General features: G+C 39.5%; 1 protein-coding gene and 1 long non-coding RNA gene across 3 annotated transcripts in view; one reads left to right on the top strand and one right to left on the bottom strand.

The window, feature by feature from the left end:
• Nucleotides 1-20,128, bottom strand: part of vimar (visceral mesodermal armadillo-repeats) — a 92,332-nt gene that overhangs the window by 25,685 nt on the left and 46,519 nt on the right. For both annotated transcript variants that reach the window (XM_053781092.2, XM_053781094.2), the window contains exons 7-9: nt 19,658-19,783; nt 18,656-18,802; nt 6,340-6,471 (exon numbers count right to left, since the gene is read on the bottom strand). In XM_053781092.2, the coding sequence (XP_053637067.1) occupies nt 6,340-6,471; nt 18,656-18,802; nt 19,658-19,783 (405 nt within the window). The remainder of the gene's footprint in view (nt 1-6,339; nt 6,472-18,655; nt 18,803-19,657; nt 19,784-20,128) is intronic.
• LOC138852718 (uncharacterized) overlaps nt 1-20,128 on the top strand; it is a 299,461-nt gene that overhangs the window by 18,962 nt on the left and 260,371 nt on the right. The window lies entirely within an intron of this gene.

A 20,128-nucleotide genomic window follows, 5' to 3' on the forward strand; every position in this document is an offset into this window, starting at 1 on the left:
CCCATAAGAAATAATGTAAATACAATTAATCCGTTCCTGACACCCAGAAGTATTAAAACAAAAAATTTTTTAACATGAAATATACATGTAGTACATAAACAATACAATGGAAAATGATGAATGAAACATTAACAGCATAACACTTACCTTTATTGGAGATGCTTCTTAGTGTATGGGAGACTGGAGGAGGAGAGAGAGTGGATTGTTTATAGTTTGGACGGGGAATCCCCTTCCATCAACACCTCAGGTACTATTTGCTTTTCTGGGGTTGCTTCTCTTCTCTGTTTCTTAATGCCACTAGGACCACCTTGAGTCACTGGAGTCCTGTCTCACAAAATAACTGTGGAGAGAGCTCTGTTTCTGGCATCTCTTTAACACTTCCCTAAAATGTGTAATGAAGGTCCTCTTTGGCATTTACTTCCAAAAGAGGCCTGTTTCGTTACAATCGAACACTTGTTCAGGTTTCAGTCCTTCAGTCTCTATGTACTCCTGGAATTCATGCACATATTTTTCAGCCGCTTTGTGGTCCAAACTGGCAGCCTCACCATGCCTTACCACACTGTGTATGCCAGTACGGTTCTTAAATCTCTCAAACCAGCCTTTGCTGGCCTTAAATTCACTCACTTCACCACTATTTGCAGGCAATTTCTTTACCAAATCTTCATGCAACTGCCTAGCCTTTTCACAAATAAACGAAGTCATAAGAGTATCTCCTGCTAATTGTTTCTCATTTATCCACACCAATAATAACTTCTCAACCTCTTCCAGTACTGGTGATCTCATTTTTGTCAGCATAGTTACTCCCTTTGCAACAACAGCATCCTTTATTTCATTTTTCTTGGCCACTATGGAACATAAGGTTGTGTAGGGTTTCTTATACATCCTGGACAGTTCGGCCACACTTGTACCACTTTCATATTGTTCAATGATGGTTTTCTTAAATTCAATTGTATTTCTCACCTTCTTTACCACAGGCTTGGCACTAGGAGCTTTCTTTGGAGCCATGGTAGCTTATTTAGTACAGTGGACCCCCGGTTAACGATATTTTTTCACTCCAGAAGTATGTTCAGGTGCCAGTACTGACCGAATTTGTTCCCATAAGAAATATTGTGAAGTAGATTAGTCCATTTCAGACCCCCAAACATACACGTACAAACGTACTTACATAAATACACTTACATAATTGGTCGCATTCGGAGGTAATCGTTATGCGGGGGTCCACTGTACTTGCAAGCACTAAAATAAATGGAATATTATGAAATATTTCGCTGGAGCACTCGAGGGGACCTTCGCTCACTGGTAAACAATGCCAGACTGGCTGCCGCCCTGGCCCACGCCGTGTGTACGCGTCCCGGACGAACTACGACTCGTGAGTCAACCTATGAAAAGAGAGTCCTTGTTTATACGAAAATACCCCTATGATTGGCGAATTTTACGATTGCCGGGAACTACGAAAAGCGGGGGACCACTGAATAACCGGTTTCCCTGAATCCCTTCACTCAATATTACCCTGCTCAAACTCCAACAGCTCGTCACGTCCCAAATACCATTCGTCTCCATTCACTCCTATCTAACACGCTCACGCATGCTTGCTGGAAGTCCAAGCCCCTTGAACACAAAACCTCCTTTACCCCCCCCTCCAACCTTTTCGAGGACGACCCTTACCCTGCCCTCCTTCCCCTACAGATTTATACTCTCTCCATGTCATTCTACTTTGATCCATTCACTCTAAATGACCAAACCACCTCAACAACCCTTCTTCAACCTTCTAATACTTTTATTAACTCCACACCTCCTAATTTCCACATTCCGAATTCTCTGCATAATATTTACACCACAGATTGCCCTTAGACAGGACATCTCCACCGCCTCCTCGCTGCAGCATTTACAACCCAAATGAGTGTTGGTACCACTATACTTTCATACATTCCCTTCTTTGCCTCCATAGATAATGTTTTTTGTCTCCACATATACCTCAATGCACCACTCACCTTTGTTCCTTCATCAATTCTATGGTTAACCTCATCCTTTGTACATCCATCCACTGACACGTCAACTCCCAAATATCTGAAAACATTCACTTCTTCCATACTCCCTCTCTCCAATTTGATATCCAATTTTTCTTTATCTAAATCATTTGATACCCTCATCACCTTACTCTTTTCTATGTTCACTTTTAACTTTCTATCTTTACATACTCTCCCAAAGTTGTCCACTAACCTTTGCAACTTTTCCTTAGAATTTCCCATAAGCACAGTATCATCAGCAAAAAGTAACTGTGTCAATTCCCATTTTGTATTTGATTTCCCATAATTTAATCCCACCCCTCTCCCCAACACCCTAGCATTTACTTCTTTTACAACCCCATCTATAAATATATTAAACAACCATGGTGACATTACACATCCCTGTCTAAGACCCACCTTTACTGGGAAGTAGTCTCCCTCTCTTCCACACACCCTAACCTGAACCTCACTATCCTCATAAAAACTCTTTACAGCATTTAGTAACTTACTACCTATTCCATATACATGTACTTGTAACATCTGCCACACTGTTCCCCTATCCACTCTATCGTATGCTTTTTCTAAATCCATAAATGCAATGAAAACTTCCCTACCTTTATCAAAATACTGTTCACATATATGCTTCAATGTAAACACTTGATTTACACATCCCCTACCCACTCCAAAACCTCCTTGCTCATCTGCAATCCTACATTCTGTCTTGCCTCTAATTCTTTCAATAATAACCCTACCATACACTTTTCCTGGTATACTCAGTAAACTTATTTCTCTATAATTTTTACAATCTCTTTTGTCCCCCTTCCCTTTATATAAAGGAATTATACATGCTCTCTGCCAATCCCTAGGTACCTTTTCCTCTTTCATACATTTATTATACAAAAATACCAACCACTCCAACACTATATCCCCTCCCCCCTGCTTTTAACATTTCTGTCATGATCCCGTCAGATCCAGCTGGTTTACCCCTTCTCATTCTATGTAATACCTCATGCACCTCTCCCACACTCACATCCTGCTCTTCTTAACTCCTAAAAGATGGTATACCTCCCTGACAAGTGCATGAAATTACCGCCTCCCTTTCTTCGTTGACATTTAAAAGTTCCTCAAAATATTCCCGCCATCTACCCAATATCTCCATCTCCCCATCTACTAACTCTCCTACTCTGTTTTTAACTGACAAATCTATTCATTCCCCAGGCTTTCTTAACTTCTTTATCTACAAATTTTTTACTTATTTTTATCAAAATTTCTTGACAGTGCCTCTCCCACTCTATCATCTGCTCTCCTTTCACACTCTCTTAACTTTTCTTTTACTCTCCATATACTTTGCTCTTCTTATAACACTTCTGCTTTGTAAAAACCTCTCATAAGCTACCTTTTTCTCTTTTATCACACCCTTTACTTCATCATTCCACCAATCACTCCTCTTTCCTCCTGCACCCACCCTCCTATAGCCACAAACTTCTGCCCCACATTCTAATACTGCAATTTTAAAACTATTCCAACCCTCTTCAACCCCCCCCCCCCCACTACTCATACATGCACTAGCCCACCTTTCTGACAATAGTTGCTTATGTCTCACCCAAAATTCTTCCTTCCTTAGTTTATATACTTTCATCTCTCTCTTACTTGCTGTTGCCATTTTCCTTATGTTCCATCTACCTCTTACTCTAACTGTAGCTACAACTAAATAATGATCCGATATATCAGTTGCCCCTCTATAAACATGTACATCCTGAAGCCTACTCATCAACCTTTTAACCACCAATATATAATCTAACAAACTACTTTCAATATGTGCTATATCATGCCTTGTATATTTATTTATCCTCTTTTTTCATAAAATATGTATTACTTATTACCAAACCTCTTTCTACACATAGCTTAATTAAAGGCTCCCCATTCTCATTTACCCCTGGCACCCCACATTTACCTACTACTCCCTCCACAACATTTTTACCCACTTTAGCATTGAAATCCTCAACCACAAGTACTCTCACACTTGGTTCAAAACTCCCCACACACTCACTCAACATTTCCCAAAATCTCTCTCTATCCCCTACACTTCTCTCTTCTCCAGGTGCATATATGTTTACTATGACCCACTTTTCACATCCAACCTTTATTTTACTCTACACAATCCTTGAATTAATACATTTATACTCCCTCTTTTCCTGCCATAGCTTATCCTTCAACATTATTGCTACTCCTTTTTTAGCTCTAACTCTATTTGAAACCCCTGACCTAATCCCATTTACTTCTCTCCACTGAAACTCTCCCACACCTTTCAGCTTTATTTCGCTTAAAGCCAGGACATCCAGCTTCTTCTCATTCGTAGCATCCACAATCATCTCTTATCATTTGCACAACATCCACACACATTCAAAGATCCCACTTTGACAGTTTTCTTCTTCTTCTTTTTCTTTTTAGTACTCTGTACAGGAAAAGGGGTTACTAGCCCATTGTTCCCGGCATTTTAGTTGACTTTTACAACACGCATGGCTTATGGAGGAAAGATTCTTATTCCACTTCCCCATGGATATAAAAGGAAAAGTAATAAGAACAAGAACTTTTTTTTTTTTTTTTTTTTTCAACAAGTCGGCCGTCTCCCACAAGAACTATTAAGATAAAATCAAAGAAAACTCAGATGAGTGTGTATAAATAAACGTGTACGTGTATGTATAGTGTTACCTATGCCTAAGTAGAAGTAGCAAGACGTACTTGTAATTTTGCATATTTATGAGACAGACAAAAGACACCAGCAATCCTACTATCATGTAAAACAATTACAGGCTCTCATTTTACACTCACTTGGCAGGATGGTTGTACCTCCCTGGGTGGTTGCTGTCTACCAACCTACTACCTTCTTTTACATACCCTGCCAAATTCATCCATCAACCTCTGCAACTTCTTTTTAGAATCTCCCAAGAGCACAATGTCACCAGCAAAAAGTAACTGTGACAACTCCCACTTCGTGTTTGATTCTTTCCCTTTTAACTCCACACCCCTTGCCAAGACCCTCGCATTCACTACTCTTACAACCCCATCTATAAATATATTGAACAACCACGGTGTCATCACACATCCTTGTCTAAGGCCTACTTTTACTGGGAAATAACCTCCCTCTTTCCTACATACTCTAACTTGAGCCTCACTATCCTTGTAAAAACTCTTCACTGCTTTCAGTAACCTACCTCCTATACCATACACCTGCAATATCTGCCACATTGCCCCCCTAATCCATCCTGTCATATCTTTCTTCTTTCAACGTACCAGCCGTATCCCACTGAGGCGGGGTGGCCCAAAAGAAAAAACCAAAGTTTCTCCTTTCAAATTTAGTAATATATACAGGAGAAGGGGTTACTAGCCCCTTGCTCCCGGCATTTCAGTCGCCTCCTACAACACGCATGGCTTACGGAGGAAGAATTCTGTTCCACTTCCCCATGGAGATAAGAGGAAATAAACAAGAACAAGAACTAGAAAGAAAATCGAAGAAAACCCAGAGGGGTATGTATATATACGCTTGTACATGTATGTGTAGTGTGACCTGAGTGTAAGTAGAAGTAGCAAGACGTACCTGAAATTTTGCATGTTCATGAGACAGAAAAAAGGACACCAGCAATCCTACCATCATGTAAAACAATTACAGGCTTTCGTGTTACACTCACTTGGCAGGACGGTAGTACCTCCCTGGGCGGTTGCTGTCTACCAACCTACTACCTAGGATCCTGTCATATACCTTTTCCAAATCCATAAATGCCACAAAAACCTCTTTAGCCCTATCTAAATACTGTTCACCTGTATGTTTCACTGTAAACACTTGGTCTACACACCCCCTACCTTTCCTAAAGCCTCCTTGTTCATCTGCTATCCTACTCTCCATCTTACTCTTCATTCTTTCAATAATAACTCTACCATACACTTTACCAGGTATACTCAACAGACTTATCCCCTTATTCATATGCTAACAAAATACTCATACATACACGTAATAACTACTGAACTACTACCTCCACCAAGAGCCAGATCAAACAGGCCATGTTGGCTCCATGGGCCAGCTAACCACTAATAGCAACAGTATTGTTGGTCAGGTAATCAACACGGAAGCTTGGCCTCAAGCTGGCCTGTGAGGGCAGACAACTCTCAAAACCAGTAATAGGTATGATGCACCAATGAAGAAAAAATTAGTTGAAGAATAAAGGAACTAAGTTTTTAAAGTAAGGTTCTATGTTCAGCTGTTTGAAATATTGTTTTGGATAGTAACTAGAATATTGTTTGAAGAGAGAAGTAGAAAAACAAGCCCAACACTCACCACTTCTTGCAAAATTTCCCATGGCAAGAGCTCCAGCTATCTGCAAGTCCTCCAAGTCTGAAGTAAGCCATTCTAACAGCTCCTGGTACACAGAACCTGAGCCATTGCTATACACAATACCCATACTCTCATCTAGAAAAAATAAAAAGAATATATTAATAAAAGCAATCTGATACAAAATATAAAGTCACAATACTGTGTGGCTGGAACAATTCTCCAAAAACCTACACTTAGGAGTGGTTTTTGTCCTATCGGGGTTTTGTCCTATGCCTATATCCCAGTAGCCCTCCTACAGTGCTTCTCTGTTCTTTTTCTTTTGCATTAACACTACTACCATTATTACTGATTCTTTCACTGTTACTACTCTACTTTTACTTCTACAACTTGTTTTACCATTACCACTACTGCAGCTACTTCCTCATTATCATTACTGCTGCTACTTTCTCTTCATTAATGCTGCTTGCTGCTGCTGACTGCTGCCACTGCTGCTGACTGCTGCCACTGCTGCTGCTGCAACTTGCTGCTGGTTACTGGTGGTGGCAGCAGTGACTTACCTGCTGCTGCTGCCACCTGCCCCCATTCTCTCTTCTGGCTTTCTCTGACATTTTCTCATTCAGCTGTGATCTGACAATGGTCCAGGACAGACCAAAATGTTATCCCAAGATTAATTTCCTAAGTGCAGGTTTTTGTTGAAGTTATCTGATATTCATTCAAATGCAATACTTTTTAGATTGAAGTATGACATAAATATATACAGGACTCCCTCAACATTCATGTTTTTCCACTTCAGCGGGCTTTGAACGTTCATGAATTCTCAGCCGCCCAATCATATTTAAATTGTCATTACATATGTTAGGAATTGTGGCAGTGGCAGAGTTTGTTTGGAGATAGGACAATTTGGAGATAGGACAAGAGGGTCCTTCAATATGACACTAATATCAACTCTACAGCTTATTTATCTATCACAATTCATCTAATATGACATAATAAACAAAAATAATAACAGAGAAACATGACACATACTCTAGAATGAATAAAATACGTCATTATATTATGAGTGTTGCTGTGTTGTTGTTGTTGGATGTATAAGGGCCACTGAGAGGATAAGCCGTACATAGTGGTGGTGGAGGCAGCAGCAGAGGTAGAGACTAGAAGACGGCGGTGTTGTCAGTCGCCCTATATAACTCCAACAAGATTGGAGGAGTTAGGTTCGTGTTGTCGTTTTTCTATCGATTAATCGCTTAACTTACTTGCTACATTGTTAATGCTACACTTTATCGCTGGCTGGCGCTATAGCCTTTATCAATTCATGCTGCTTTAGTATCGTACATATCACAGAATCACTGAATAAGGCACATTCTCCCCTCTCTCTTCCTCCTCCACTCTGGTACTCTGCTACAAGTTCTTTCTTGAATTCTATAGTTTTTCTCACCTTCTTTATCATGTGTTTTATGATTGTTCATGGCTCAATAGGTTAAGGAAGCAGTATTGTATTATATTTCCCTACAATATATTGGGGCACCAAACATTCGCGATTTTTGAACATTCGCGAGGTTCTTGATCCCCTAACCCTTGCGAATGTTGAGGGAGACCTGTACATTTTTTTTTTTTAACAAAACGGCCTTCTCCCACCGAAGCATGGTGACCTAAAACAGAAGCACTTTCAACGTCACTCACTCTATCACTGTCTTGCCATAGGGGTGCCAATACTATAGTTCAAAACTGCTAATGTATATTTCATTAACCCTTTGAGGGTTTCGGCCGTACTAGTATGGCTTACGACCCAGGGTTTTTGACGTACTAGTACGCCTAAATTCTAGCGCTCTCAAATCTAGTGGGAGAAAGCTGGTAGGCCTACATATGAAAGAATGGGTCTATGTGGTCAGTGTGCACAGTATAAAAAAAAATCCCGCAGCACACAGTGCATAATGAGAAAAAAAAAATTTTGACCGTTTTTTTGGAATAAAACAGCGACTTTGCACTGTATTTTTGTATGGTATTTATTGTTGTATTCTAGTTTTCTTTGTCTCATTTTATAGAATGGAAGACATATTACAGAAATTGAATGATTTTGACTGGTTTTACAATGAAAAGTACCTTGAAATTGAGCTCAAAGTAGCAGAAATGTTCGATTTTTACCAAATTCAAAAGTAAACAAATCTTGCCAAACGTCCAATACATGTCAACTGGTGAGTCTAATATTCTCTCGCAAGTGTGCCAACATTATTTATACCATTTTTTAATACTAATGCAGTAGTCTGCATAACAGTAAATCTTCTATTTTTTGTGAGAATAAAAATTCGAAGTGGAAAGCAAAAGAATGTAAGAGGGGCCTTGGGACGTGACTAATGAACAGAGGAAATGTCATTTTAGTGCCAGGAATGTCTTTCTTGTTTATTCTGGACCCTATTCGGAAATTGGCATCTTTTGAAATTTGTGTGAAATTGGCAAAATTGCTAAATTCTGACCACTGTACTGGATAGTTGAAATTGGTAAATGGGTGGTTTCTTGCACTCATTCAATAGAAAAAAATGGAGTTCTAGCAAAATATTTATGTTTTTTGTCGACTAGTACAGTGGAATTGGCCGAAATTAGGGCTCAAAGTAGGCAAAATCGCCGATGCGTAAACATCGCCGAGACCGCTAACTTCGCGAGAGCACAATTCCATAAGTTTTCCATTAAATTTCATACTTTTGGTGTCATTATGATCGGGAAAAGATTCTCTATCTTTTCATAATTTTTTTTTTTTTAAATTTGGCCGACCCTGAGAACGAGTCTCGGAGAGGGCCTGTCGACCCTAAAAGGGGTTAAAAACTAATATTTCACCCTGCCTCGGTGGGAGACGGCCGACTTGTTAAAAAAAAAATCAGTATAGTATTTAGAGGCATACATACAGAAAGTTTCAGTCACATGAGGACGAGTCATACAAAGCCAAGTATCTGAGCATGATTAGAAATGACCAAAGAAGAATGAAAGTCTAAATCAGATAAACGATAATTTGAAAGTGGCAGTGGACATGGCACTCTGCCCACAGAGACTAATAAGGTTTGCTTTCCTAACCCACGTGAGAATTCTATAGGTTGCACGAATGAAGTCAATGGAAAAACAAAATAACGGAGACAAAGGTTATCTCTTCAATTCTGTGAGTAAGGGGTATTAGACTAGGCATATACACTGTCAAATGATGATGAATGAAAGTTCACCAGAAAGGAATGCAAACTCTGACAATGAATGACATCTAGTCCTGAGAGAGAAGCTGTGGAAGCAGTGATAATCCTCAAGTCCTCATCCTCATTGTCTAGGTTAGATAAGACCAACTGCAAATAAAAACAAAGATTGCTTACACCGGAATCACAAAAATTTTTAATTTTTTCTCAGCTTCTCGGAAAGTTATACGCTGTTTTTGTGACACTCATCAATCAAGGAAGAAACTGTGAAACTCAAGTACGAAATGACAAAATAAAATCATACAGAGATAGAGAGAAAAACAGGAATAAAGGGTGCCATGTGGAATATAAAGACCTAACATAGCATACAGAGAACTCAAATTAGCATGATTTCTAGCCACTCACAGAATATTGGAGTTGCTCAAATGTTCAACTAGCTGCCACAAGAAAATTATGATCTTACAAATTTTGTTTTCACATCCTAAACTTATTGTCTTAAACCTTTAACTGTGTCCAACGTACTAGTACGAAGGTGCTGGCAATGTGTCTGAAGTACGTACTAGCACGCAGGTGCTGGTACTGTGTCCGACGTACCAGTACACAGATGCTATTACTGTGGCTGACATACTAGGACTCAGGTGGTGGTACTGTGTCCGATGTACTAGTACGCAGGTGCTGGTACTGTGTCCGACGTACTAGTATGCACCATTGTTTGTAAAAACAAATCTGTCAGCTGCCAATATTTTTTACCTCAGGGCAACTTTTTGGGTTTTCTTTCATCTATTCATGCATTTGAACTCAATCGATATGACTTATTCCATGTTTCAAGGAGTACAATAGGACCCCCGTATCCATGAGAAGGAAGGAGGAGGCAGAAGTTTGTGGTTATAGGAGGGTGGGGGCAGGAGGAAAGAGGAGTGATTGGTGGAATGATGAAGTAAAGGGTGTGATAAAAGAGAAAAAGGTAGCTTATGAGAGGTTTTTACAAAGCAGAAGTGTTATAAGAAGAGCAGAGTATATGGAGAGTAAAAGAAAGGTAAAGAGAGTGGTGAGAGAGTGCAAAAGGAGAGCAGATGATAGAGTGGGAGAGGCACTGTCAAGAAATTTTAATGAAAATAAGAAAAAATTTTGGAGTTAAACAAGTTAAGAAAGCCTAGGGAAAATATGGATTTGTCAGTTAAAAACAGAGTAGGGGAGTTAGTAGATGGGGAGATGGAGGTATTGGGTAGATGGCGAGAATATTTTGAGGAACTTTTAAATGTTAAGGAAGAAACAGAGGCAGTAATTTCATGCATTGGTCAGGGAGGTATACCATCTTTTAGGAGTGAAGAAGAGCAGAATGTAAGTGTGGGGGAGGTACGTGAGGCATTACGTAAAATGAAAGGGGGTAAAGCAGCTGGAACTGATGGGATCATGACAGAAATGTTAAAAGCTTCACACCCATATAAGAGTGTTGGTACTACTATACTTTCATACATTCCCTTCTTTGCCTCCATAGATAACGTTTTTTGACTCCACATATACCTCAACGCACCACTCACCTTTTTTCCCTCATCAATTCTATGATTAACCTCATCCCTCATAAATCCATCCGCCGACACGTCAACTCCCAAGTACAGTGGACCCCCGCATAACGATCACCTCCGAATGCGACCAATTATGTAAGTGTATTTATGTAAGTGCGTTTGTACGTGTATGTTTGGGGGTCTGAAATGGACTAATCTACTTCACAATATTCCTTATGGGAACAAATTCGGTCAGTACTGGACCTGAACATACTTCTGGAGTGAAAAAATATCGTTAACCGGGGGTCCACTGTATCTGAAAACATTCACTTCTTCCATACTCCTCCTCCCCAATTTGATATCCAATTTTTCTTTATCTAAATCATTTGACACCCTCATCACCTTACTATTTTCTATGTTCACTTTCAACTTTCTACCTTTACACACATTCCCAAACTCATCCACTAACCTTTGCAATTTTTCTTTAGAATCTCCCATAAGCACAGTATCATCAGCAAAAAGTAACTGTGTCAATTCCCATTTTGAATTTGATTCCCCATAATTTAATCCCACCCCTCTCCCAAACACCCTAGCATTTACTTCCTTTACAACCCCATCTATAAATATATTAAACAACCATGGTGACATTACACATCCCTGTCTAAGACCTACTTTTACCGGGAAGTAGTCTCCCTCTCTTCTACACACCCTAACCTGAGCCTCACTATCCTCATAAAAACTTTTTACAGCATTTAATAACTTACCACCTATTCCATATACTTGCAACATCTGCCACATTGCTCCTCTATCCACTCTATCATATGCCTTTTCTAAATCCATAAATGCAATAAAAACTTCCCTATCTTTATCTAAATACTGTTCACATATATGCTTCAATGTAAACACCTGATCTACACATCCCCTACCCACTCTGAAACCTCCTTGCTCATCCGCAATCCTACATTCTGTCTTACCTCTAATTCTTTCAATTATAACCCTACCGTACACTTTTCCTGGTATACTCAGTAAGCTTATTCCTCTATAATTTTTACAGTCTCTTTTGTCCCCTTTCCCTTTATATAAAGGGACTATACATGCTCTCCGCCAATCCCTAGGTACCTTCCCCTCTTTCATACATTTATTAAACAAAAGTACCAACCACTCCAACACTATATCCCCCCCTGCTTTTAACATTTCTGTCATGATCCCATCAGTTCCAGCTGCTTTACCCCCTTTCATTCTACATAATGCCTCACGTACCTCCACCACACTTACATTCTGCTCTTCTTCACTCCTAAAAGATGGTATACCTCCCTGGCCAGTGCATGAAATTACCGCCTCCCTTTCTTCCTCAACATTTAAAAGTTCCTCAAAATATTCTCGCCATCTACCTAATACCTCCCTCTCCCCATCTACTAACTCCCCTACTCTGTTTTTAACTGACAAATCCATTCGTTCTCTAGGCTTTCTTAACTTGTTTAACTCACTCCAAAATTTTTTCTTATTTTCATTAAAATTTCTTGACAGTGCCTCTCCCACTCTTTCATCTGCTCTCCTTTTGCACTCTCTTCACCTTTCTTTTACTCTCCATATACAGTGGATCCCCGCATACCTTTGGCATCACATAACGTTAAATCCGCATACCGATACATTTTATCGCTAAGATTTTGCCTCGCATACCGCTTAAAAACCCGCTCAACGCTATTCGTCCGAGACGCGTCTAATGTGCGGCCTGAGCCAGCCTCACATGTTCCACCGGTGGCATTGTTTACCAGCCAGCCTCCGCGGTAACATCCAAGCATACAATCGGAACATTTCGTATTATTACAGTGTTTTTGGTGATTTTATCTGCAAAATAAGTGACCATGGGCCCCACGAAAGCTTCTAGTGCCAACCCTACAAGAATAAGGGTGAGAATTACTATAGAGATGAAGAAAGAGATCATTGCTAAGTATGAAAGTGGAGTGCGTGTCTCCGAGCTGGCCAGGTTGTATAGTAAACCCCAATCAACCATCGCTACTATTGTGTCCAACAAAACGGCAATCAAGGAAGCTGTTCTTGCCAAAGGTTCAACTGTGTTTTCGAAACAGAGATCGCAAGTGATGGAAGATGTTGAGAGACTCTTATTGGTATGGATAAATGAAAAACAGATAGCAGGAGATAGCATCTCTCAAGTGATCATAAGTGAAAAGGCTAGGAAGTTGCATGAGGATTGAATTAAAAAAATGCCTGCAACTAGTGATGTGAGTGAATTTAAGGCCAGCAAAGGTTGGTTTGAGAGATTTAAGAAGCGTAGTGGCATACATAGTGTGATAAGGCATGGTGAGGCTGCCAGTTCGGACCACAAAGCAGCTGAAAAATATGTGCAGGAATTCAAGGAGTTCATAGACAGTGAAGGACTGAAACCTGAACAAGTGTTTAATTGTGATGAAACAGGCCTGTTTTGGAAGAAAATGCCAAGCAGGACCTACATTACTCAGGAGGAAAAGGCACTCCCAGGACATAAGCCTATAAAAGACAGGCTTACTCTGTTGATGTGTTCCAATGCTAGTGGTGATTGCAAAGTGAAGCCTTTATTAGTGTATCGCTCAGAAACTCCCAGAGCGTTCAGGCAAAAGAATATCCTCAAGGCTAATTTGTGTGTGCTGTGGAGGGCAAACAGTAAGGCATGGGTCACTAGGGACTTTTTCTATGACTGGTTACACCAAGCATTTACCCCCAATATGAAAGATTACCTAACTGAAAAGAAATTAGACCTTAAGTGCCTCCTGGTGTTAGACAATGCCCCTGGTCATCCTACAGACGTGGCAGAGCGACTTTATGGGGACATGAGCTTCATTAAGGTGAAGTTTTTGCCTCCTAATACCACTCCTCTCCTGCAGCCCATGGACCAGCAGGTTATTGCAAACTTCAAAAAACTGTACACAAAAGCTCTGTTTGAAAGGTGCTTTGTAGTGACCTCAGAAACTCAATTGACTCTAAGAGAGTTTTGGAGAGATCACTTTAATATCCTCAATTGTGTAAACCTTATAGGTAAGGCTTGGGAGGGAGTGACTAAGAGGACCTTGAACTCTGCTTGGAAGAAACTGTGGCCAGAATGTGTAGACCAAAGGGATTTTGAAGGGTTTGAGGCTAACCCTGGGAATCCTATGCTAGTTGAGGAATCCATTGTGGCATTGGGAAAGTCCTTGGGGTTGGAGGTTAGTGGGGATGATGTGGAAGAGTTGGTGGAGGAGGACAATGAAGAACTAACCACTGATGAGCTGCTAGATCAACTTCAACAGCAAGAGGCCAGACCTGAGGAAACTGGTTCGGAGGAGGGGAGAGAGAAATTGAAGAAGTTGCCTACTTCAAAGATTAAGGAAATGTGTGGAATGTGGCTTAAAGTGCAAACCTTTTTTGATGACAATCACCCTAACACAGCTATTGCAAGCTGTGCTGGTGACTATTACACTGACACTGTTGTGAAACACTTTAGGAAAGTCATAAAGGAGTGAGAGGTACAGGCCACTATGGACGGATATGTTGTGCGACAGAAGTCCAGTGACTCTGAAGCTGGTCCTAGTGGCATTAAAAGAAGAAAGGAAGTAACCCCAGAAAAGGACTTGACACCTCAAGTCTTAATGGAAGGGGATTCCCCTTCTAAACACTAAGACTCTCTCCTCCTCCCATCCCATCAATCATCACCAGATCTTCAATAAAGGTAAGTGTCATGTAACTGTGCATGCCTTTTTCAGTTTGTGTGTATTAAAATTAATATTTCATGTGGTAAATTTTTTTTTTTCATGCTTTGGGGTGTCTTGCACAGATTAATTTGATTCCCATTATTTCTTATGGGGAAAATTCATTCGCATAACGATAATTTCGCATAACAATGAGCTCTCAGGAAAGGATTAATATCGTTATGCGGGGGTCCACTGTACTCTGCTCTTCTCATAACACTTCTGCTTTGTAAAAACCTCTCGTAAGCTACCTTTTTCTCTTTTATCACACCCTTTACTTCATCATTCCACCAATCACTCCTCTTTCCTCCTGCCCCCACCCTCCTATAACCACAAACTTCTGCCCCACATTCTAATACTGCATTTTTAAAACTATTCCAACCCTCTTCAACCCCCCCATTACTCATCTTTGCACTAGCCCACCTTTCTGCCAATAGTCGCTTATATCTCGCCCAAACTTCCTCCTCCCTTAGTTTATACACTTTCACCTCCCTCTTACTTGTTGTTGCCACCTTCCTCTTTTCCCATCTACCTCTTACTCTAACTGTAGCTACAACTAAATAATGATCCGATATATCAGTTGCCCCTCTATAAACATGTACATCCTGGAGCCTACCCATCAACCTTTTATCCACCAATACATAATCTAACAAACTACTTTCTTTACGTGCTACATCATACCTTGTATATTTATTTATCCTCTTTTTCATAAAATATGTATTACTTATTACCAAATTTCTTTCTACACATAGCTCAATTAAAGGCTCCCCATTTACATTTACCCCTGGCACCCCAAATTTACCTACTACTCCCTCCTTAACATTTTTACCCATTTTAGCATTGAAATCCCCAACCACCATTACTCTCACACTTGATTCAAAACTCCCCACGCATTCACTTAACATTTCCCAGAATCTCTCTCTCTCTCCTCTACACTTCTCTCTTCTCCAGGTGCATACACGCTTACTATAACCCACTTTTCACATCCAATCTTTATTTTACTCCACATAATCCTTGAATTTATATATTTGTAGTCCCTCTTTTCCTGCCATAGCTTATCCTTCAACATTATTGCTACTCCTTCTTTAGCTCTAACTCTATTTGAAACCCCTGACCTAATCCCATTTATTCCTCTCCATTGACACTCTCCCACCCCCTTCAGGTGAAGCAATGTTTGAAGTGCTTAAACACCTTGAAACACCTCTAATATTATAAGAAACTAGTATATATAGAGTTCAACATTGAAAGCTATTAAAAAATAGCTTAGCGTCATTAATTGTTAAATGTAAATACTGCTGGCACTTTTACGCAGCTGTTCCCGATTAGTGATAATTTTTTCACCAACTTCAACACACCATAAAATCGAAAGTTTTCGTCCGATTTTGCTCACTTTAATCTTATTCAATTCAGAAAGACAAACTCTATCAATATGTAAGAAAAAATATGTATAATTTTAATTTTTCAAGCTCCTCCCCCACACACAGGAATTTTTTTTTTTTTTCAGGATATCCCACAGTTAAGGGGTTGAGAGCATGTTTCAATTTCCACACTGTATCTTGTTTTGGAAATACATTGCTAAGGAAAGTGGTAGCCAGACTATACATATTGCATGTATAATGTACAATGATAACACCACCAATCATGATTCTAGGATTTGTTGAGGCTGGCCAACATCATAACAGGATTTGTTGAGGCTGGCCAACATCATAACAGGATTTGTTGAGGCTGGCCAACATCATAACAGGATTTGTTGAGGCTGGCCAACATCATAATATGACGCTAGTTCAAATTTCACAGCAAGATCTCTCATTAGGGCTAGGCATTCAGTTTCAACATTACACAAAGAAATAAAGAATTATTTTTGCACTTCAGTCTTGACTGACTAAGCAATATTGGGTGCTGATCACTACTGTTTCTTTACTACAGTAGACCACTGTTTAACACGGTAGTTACATTCCTGAAAATGCCGTTTTAGTTAAAACTGTGTTAGACAAACTGAAGAACTTATGAGAAAAATAGGGTTACCTTCCTGGGAGCCCCCAAAAAGCCAAACAACTTGTTTTGAGACCCAACAGATCTTACAAAAATAAAAGTGAATATGGAATTGTAGTTCATTGTCATGATATATTACTGCTTAAGACTACGAATGCAATAGAAATAATAGTATGTCTTACCTTAAATTGTGGGTAATGGTGTTTGTGGATGATTGTGAAGAGAGTGGATATACATGGTGTGGCCCTACTGGGCTGAGGTGGATGGTTGTTGGTTGTCAGCAGAAGTGGACAGTAGAGGTTCTGGTACTAATTTCGATGGTTGTATTGGAGTGTGCATAAATTCTGTCATGGATCTCTGGGCTCTTTTATCCTGCAGTACATTATACAGCTGATGGTAAGGCATCAACAGCTGGTCTAGACCCCATTTCAAAGTACTGCTTCTAGATTTGTCAAGGTCCTCTTCAGTGAAAAAGTCTGCTAGTTTAGCAGCAACAAGGAACTGCTCACATAACTGCTGCAATGTTAACTGTTTTTCTTCAGTTATGTGGCTCCCTTGTATCTGTGCATCAAGCTCTGCCAACATTTCCTCTAAACTCCCCGATCCAGTGGTTGTATTTGAGATGTTGTATTTGGAGGTAAAAATACAACTTTTACATGTGGGGTCATATCCAGCAAAGCTTGTGGATGAGTACAGGAATTATCCTGAATGAAGAGAGCCTTGAATGCAAGGTTCTTGGTGTGCAGGTAAAACTTGACTTCAGGAATAAAGTGATGCTTAAACCAGTCAATAAATATTTCCTCTGTCATCCATGCTGACTGGTTTGACCTCCAAATTACTGGTAAGGTGTTTTTATTTACACCTTTCAAAGCACAAGGATTCTTAGAGCAGTAAATAACCATGGGCTTACACTTGAAATTACCTGATGCATTACTGCAAAGGAGCAAGGTGAAGCGATCCTTTGCTGTCCTGAAGCCCAGTGCACTTTTCTCTTGCTGACTGATATAAGTTCGTGTTGGCATTTTCTTCCAAAAAACACTTGTCTTGTCAGCATTAAACACTTGATGTGGCTCATAGCCACCCTCAAAAGTAATTTCCTGCAATTCAGCAGGGAAATTACTTGCTGCTGTATGATCAGCTGAAGCACTTTCACCAGAAAACTTAATATTATATAACTTATTATGCAACTTTAATGTTGCTAAACATACACCCTTTTTCAAGCCTTCCTTCCTTATTACACACTGCTTTAAACAACTGTAAGGCCTTTTCCCTAATTAAGATGAAATTAAGTGGTGTAGAGTGCATCCTGCAGGCGAAGTGCGCACCAAATTTTTTCCCCTCCCACAAACTGAACAGTATTAAGTTAATTTTACAAAATGTTATACAAAAATATGCTGCAATTCTTCAATAGTGCTATAACCAAAACGTGCCAAACAAAGCCATAGTAAACGACGGACTACTGTACATAAAAGTCAGTCCAAGTCTGTATGCATATGGCTTTTAATCAAAAGCCATATGCATCTTACTGTTGATAAATTTATAGTTACTACATTCCCCACATTTAGCAGTGATAATGCTGTTTGTATTCATCATGCATATCAGCACATTTACATTAGCAAAGTTTGACAGGAATGCAATTTTTCAAATTTATCTGGGTGTTTTAGAGAAAAAACACTGTACTGCATGTCTTTCCTTATCCTCTTTCATTTACATCCTCACATTTTCTTTTATTCCTCTGCAAACATTAATATGTAGGCCTCTCCCTTCATCGGTAACTTGTTAATATACACTAGGAATAGTGAAAAATCTAGACTTCTATTACTAATCCTTTGTGAAAACCATTAGTTACAATCTCCTATCCCTTAGCTGGGACAGATGTTAAAAGTACTTAAGCAGACTAAAAATGAGAAGTACTAGCAACACCACATACCTCCTACTAATATGAGGACAATAAGATCAGTGGCTGTCTTGATTATAGGCGGGGAGAGGTCAGAGCTTGGATTGTTGCGGTGACGTCTCACCACCTCCACTACTGCTTCACACACCCCACCTTGAGCTACCTGGGTCTTTACACACTCTGACAAATACATATCATTAACAAGTGTAAATATGGTACCTTCCTTTTTAACATTATAAAAAAACAGCATTTCCACATTATTATAAGCAAGAAAACAAGGAGTTAAAAAATTAGAAGACAATTCAGACTGGATATAAAGACAAAACAAAAATGAAATCAGAACATACTACTACAGCCATAGCAGAAGAAAAAATGACAGTAAAAGATCAGTGATAAGGCTGAGGAAAAAAAAAGCAATGGACTACTCACAGACAACATAAGTATGTAATTACTTTCATTAAGATTCTACAACATCTTCACAGCCATGCAAGGTGTAAATAAGTAAGTAAATAAATAAAAAAAAAAGACTGAGGGTAAATATCTTAGAGGTATAAACTGAAATTTTCAATGAGGAAGTAATGAAGTACTAAGAAAGATCTTGATAAATCAAAGGCAACAGGACCTGAAAAAATATCTTAAAGGATGCTGAAAAGAGCAGAAGCTCTGTGCAAACATTTCACCCGAATTCACAAATCCTTTGAGAAAGGGAAATGCCTGGAAGATGGCATATAAGTTTTCACTATTCAAGAAGGAAGAAAGATATGAGATGCTAAACTACAGACAAGTATCCCAGATAGGTACACCAAGCAAAGTAATGAAAAGGATAAGAATAAGTCTGGTAGAACACCTATAGAACATAGTTCTATGCAGAAAACCAACATAACTTCAAAAGCATAGCCCTGTACTCTTGTAAATGCAAATAAGTAGTGAATGAATAAAAACAAAATTTTAAAGCAAATTTAAAGCAAATGCATGTCTTTCTTCTAAAATAACACTGACACTTAATGCAGGAATTATTACTTGTTTTAATGTTACCTGTTTCAGCCAAGTTTGTCACAAGCTCAAGGCATGTTTCTGTAACCTCGGGTGACTCATTTATTCTTAGGACACGCACCAACTGTGGTGTGATGTCCCTTGACACCACCAGACCTCGTCCCACCTCTGCAAGAAAACATTTACACTGGATACATTTTTTAAAGCTCTATAAAATCCTGTTATCTGTGATGACATGTATATAGGCAAGACATCCAAGGACCTGATAACACACAAGTGAACACTGATATGCCAGATGCACCAAGAACACTTATGATGATTGCTTTCACCATTGCATTTCACAGCAATAACCCATAGATTGGCAATTTCAGGAGACAGAAATAAGAGAAAGTGCCTAGAATCTGCAACTGTTCACACCACAGACACCATTGCCCAGAACTTGGGCAACAACCATCAGTTGGTGGGGACTGTGGCTCACGTGTAATTCAGTAAACACTGTGACATAACAATGGA

The sequence above is a fragment of the Cherax quadricarinatus genome, chromosome 15, assembly GCF_038502225.1.
Source record: "Cherax quadricarinatus isolate ZL_2023a chromosome 15, ASM3850222v1, whole genome shotgun sequence".
NCBI classification, from domain to species: domain Eukaryota; kingdom Metazoa; phylum Arthropoda; class Malacostraca; order Decapoda; family Parastacidae; genus Cherax; species Cherax quadricarinatus.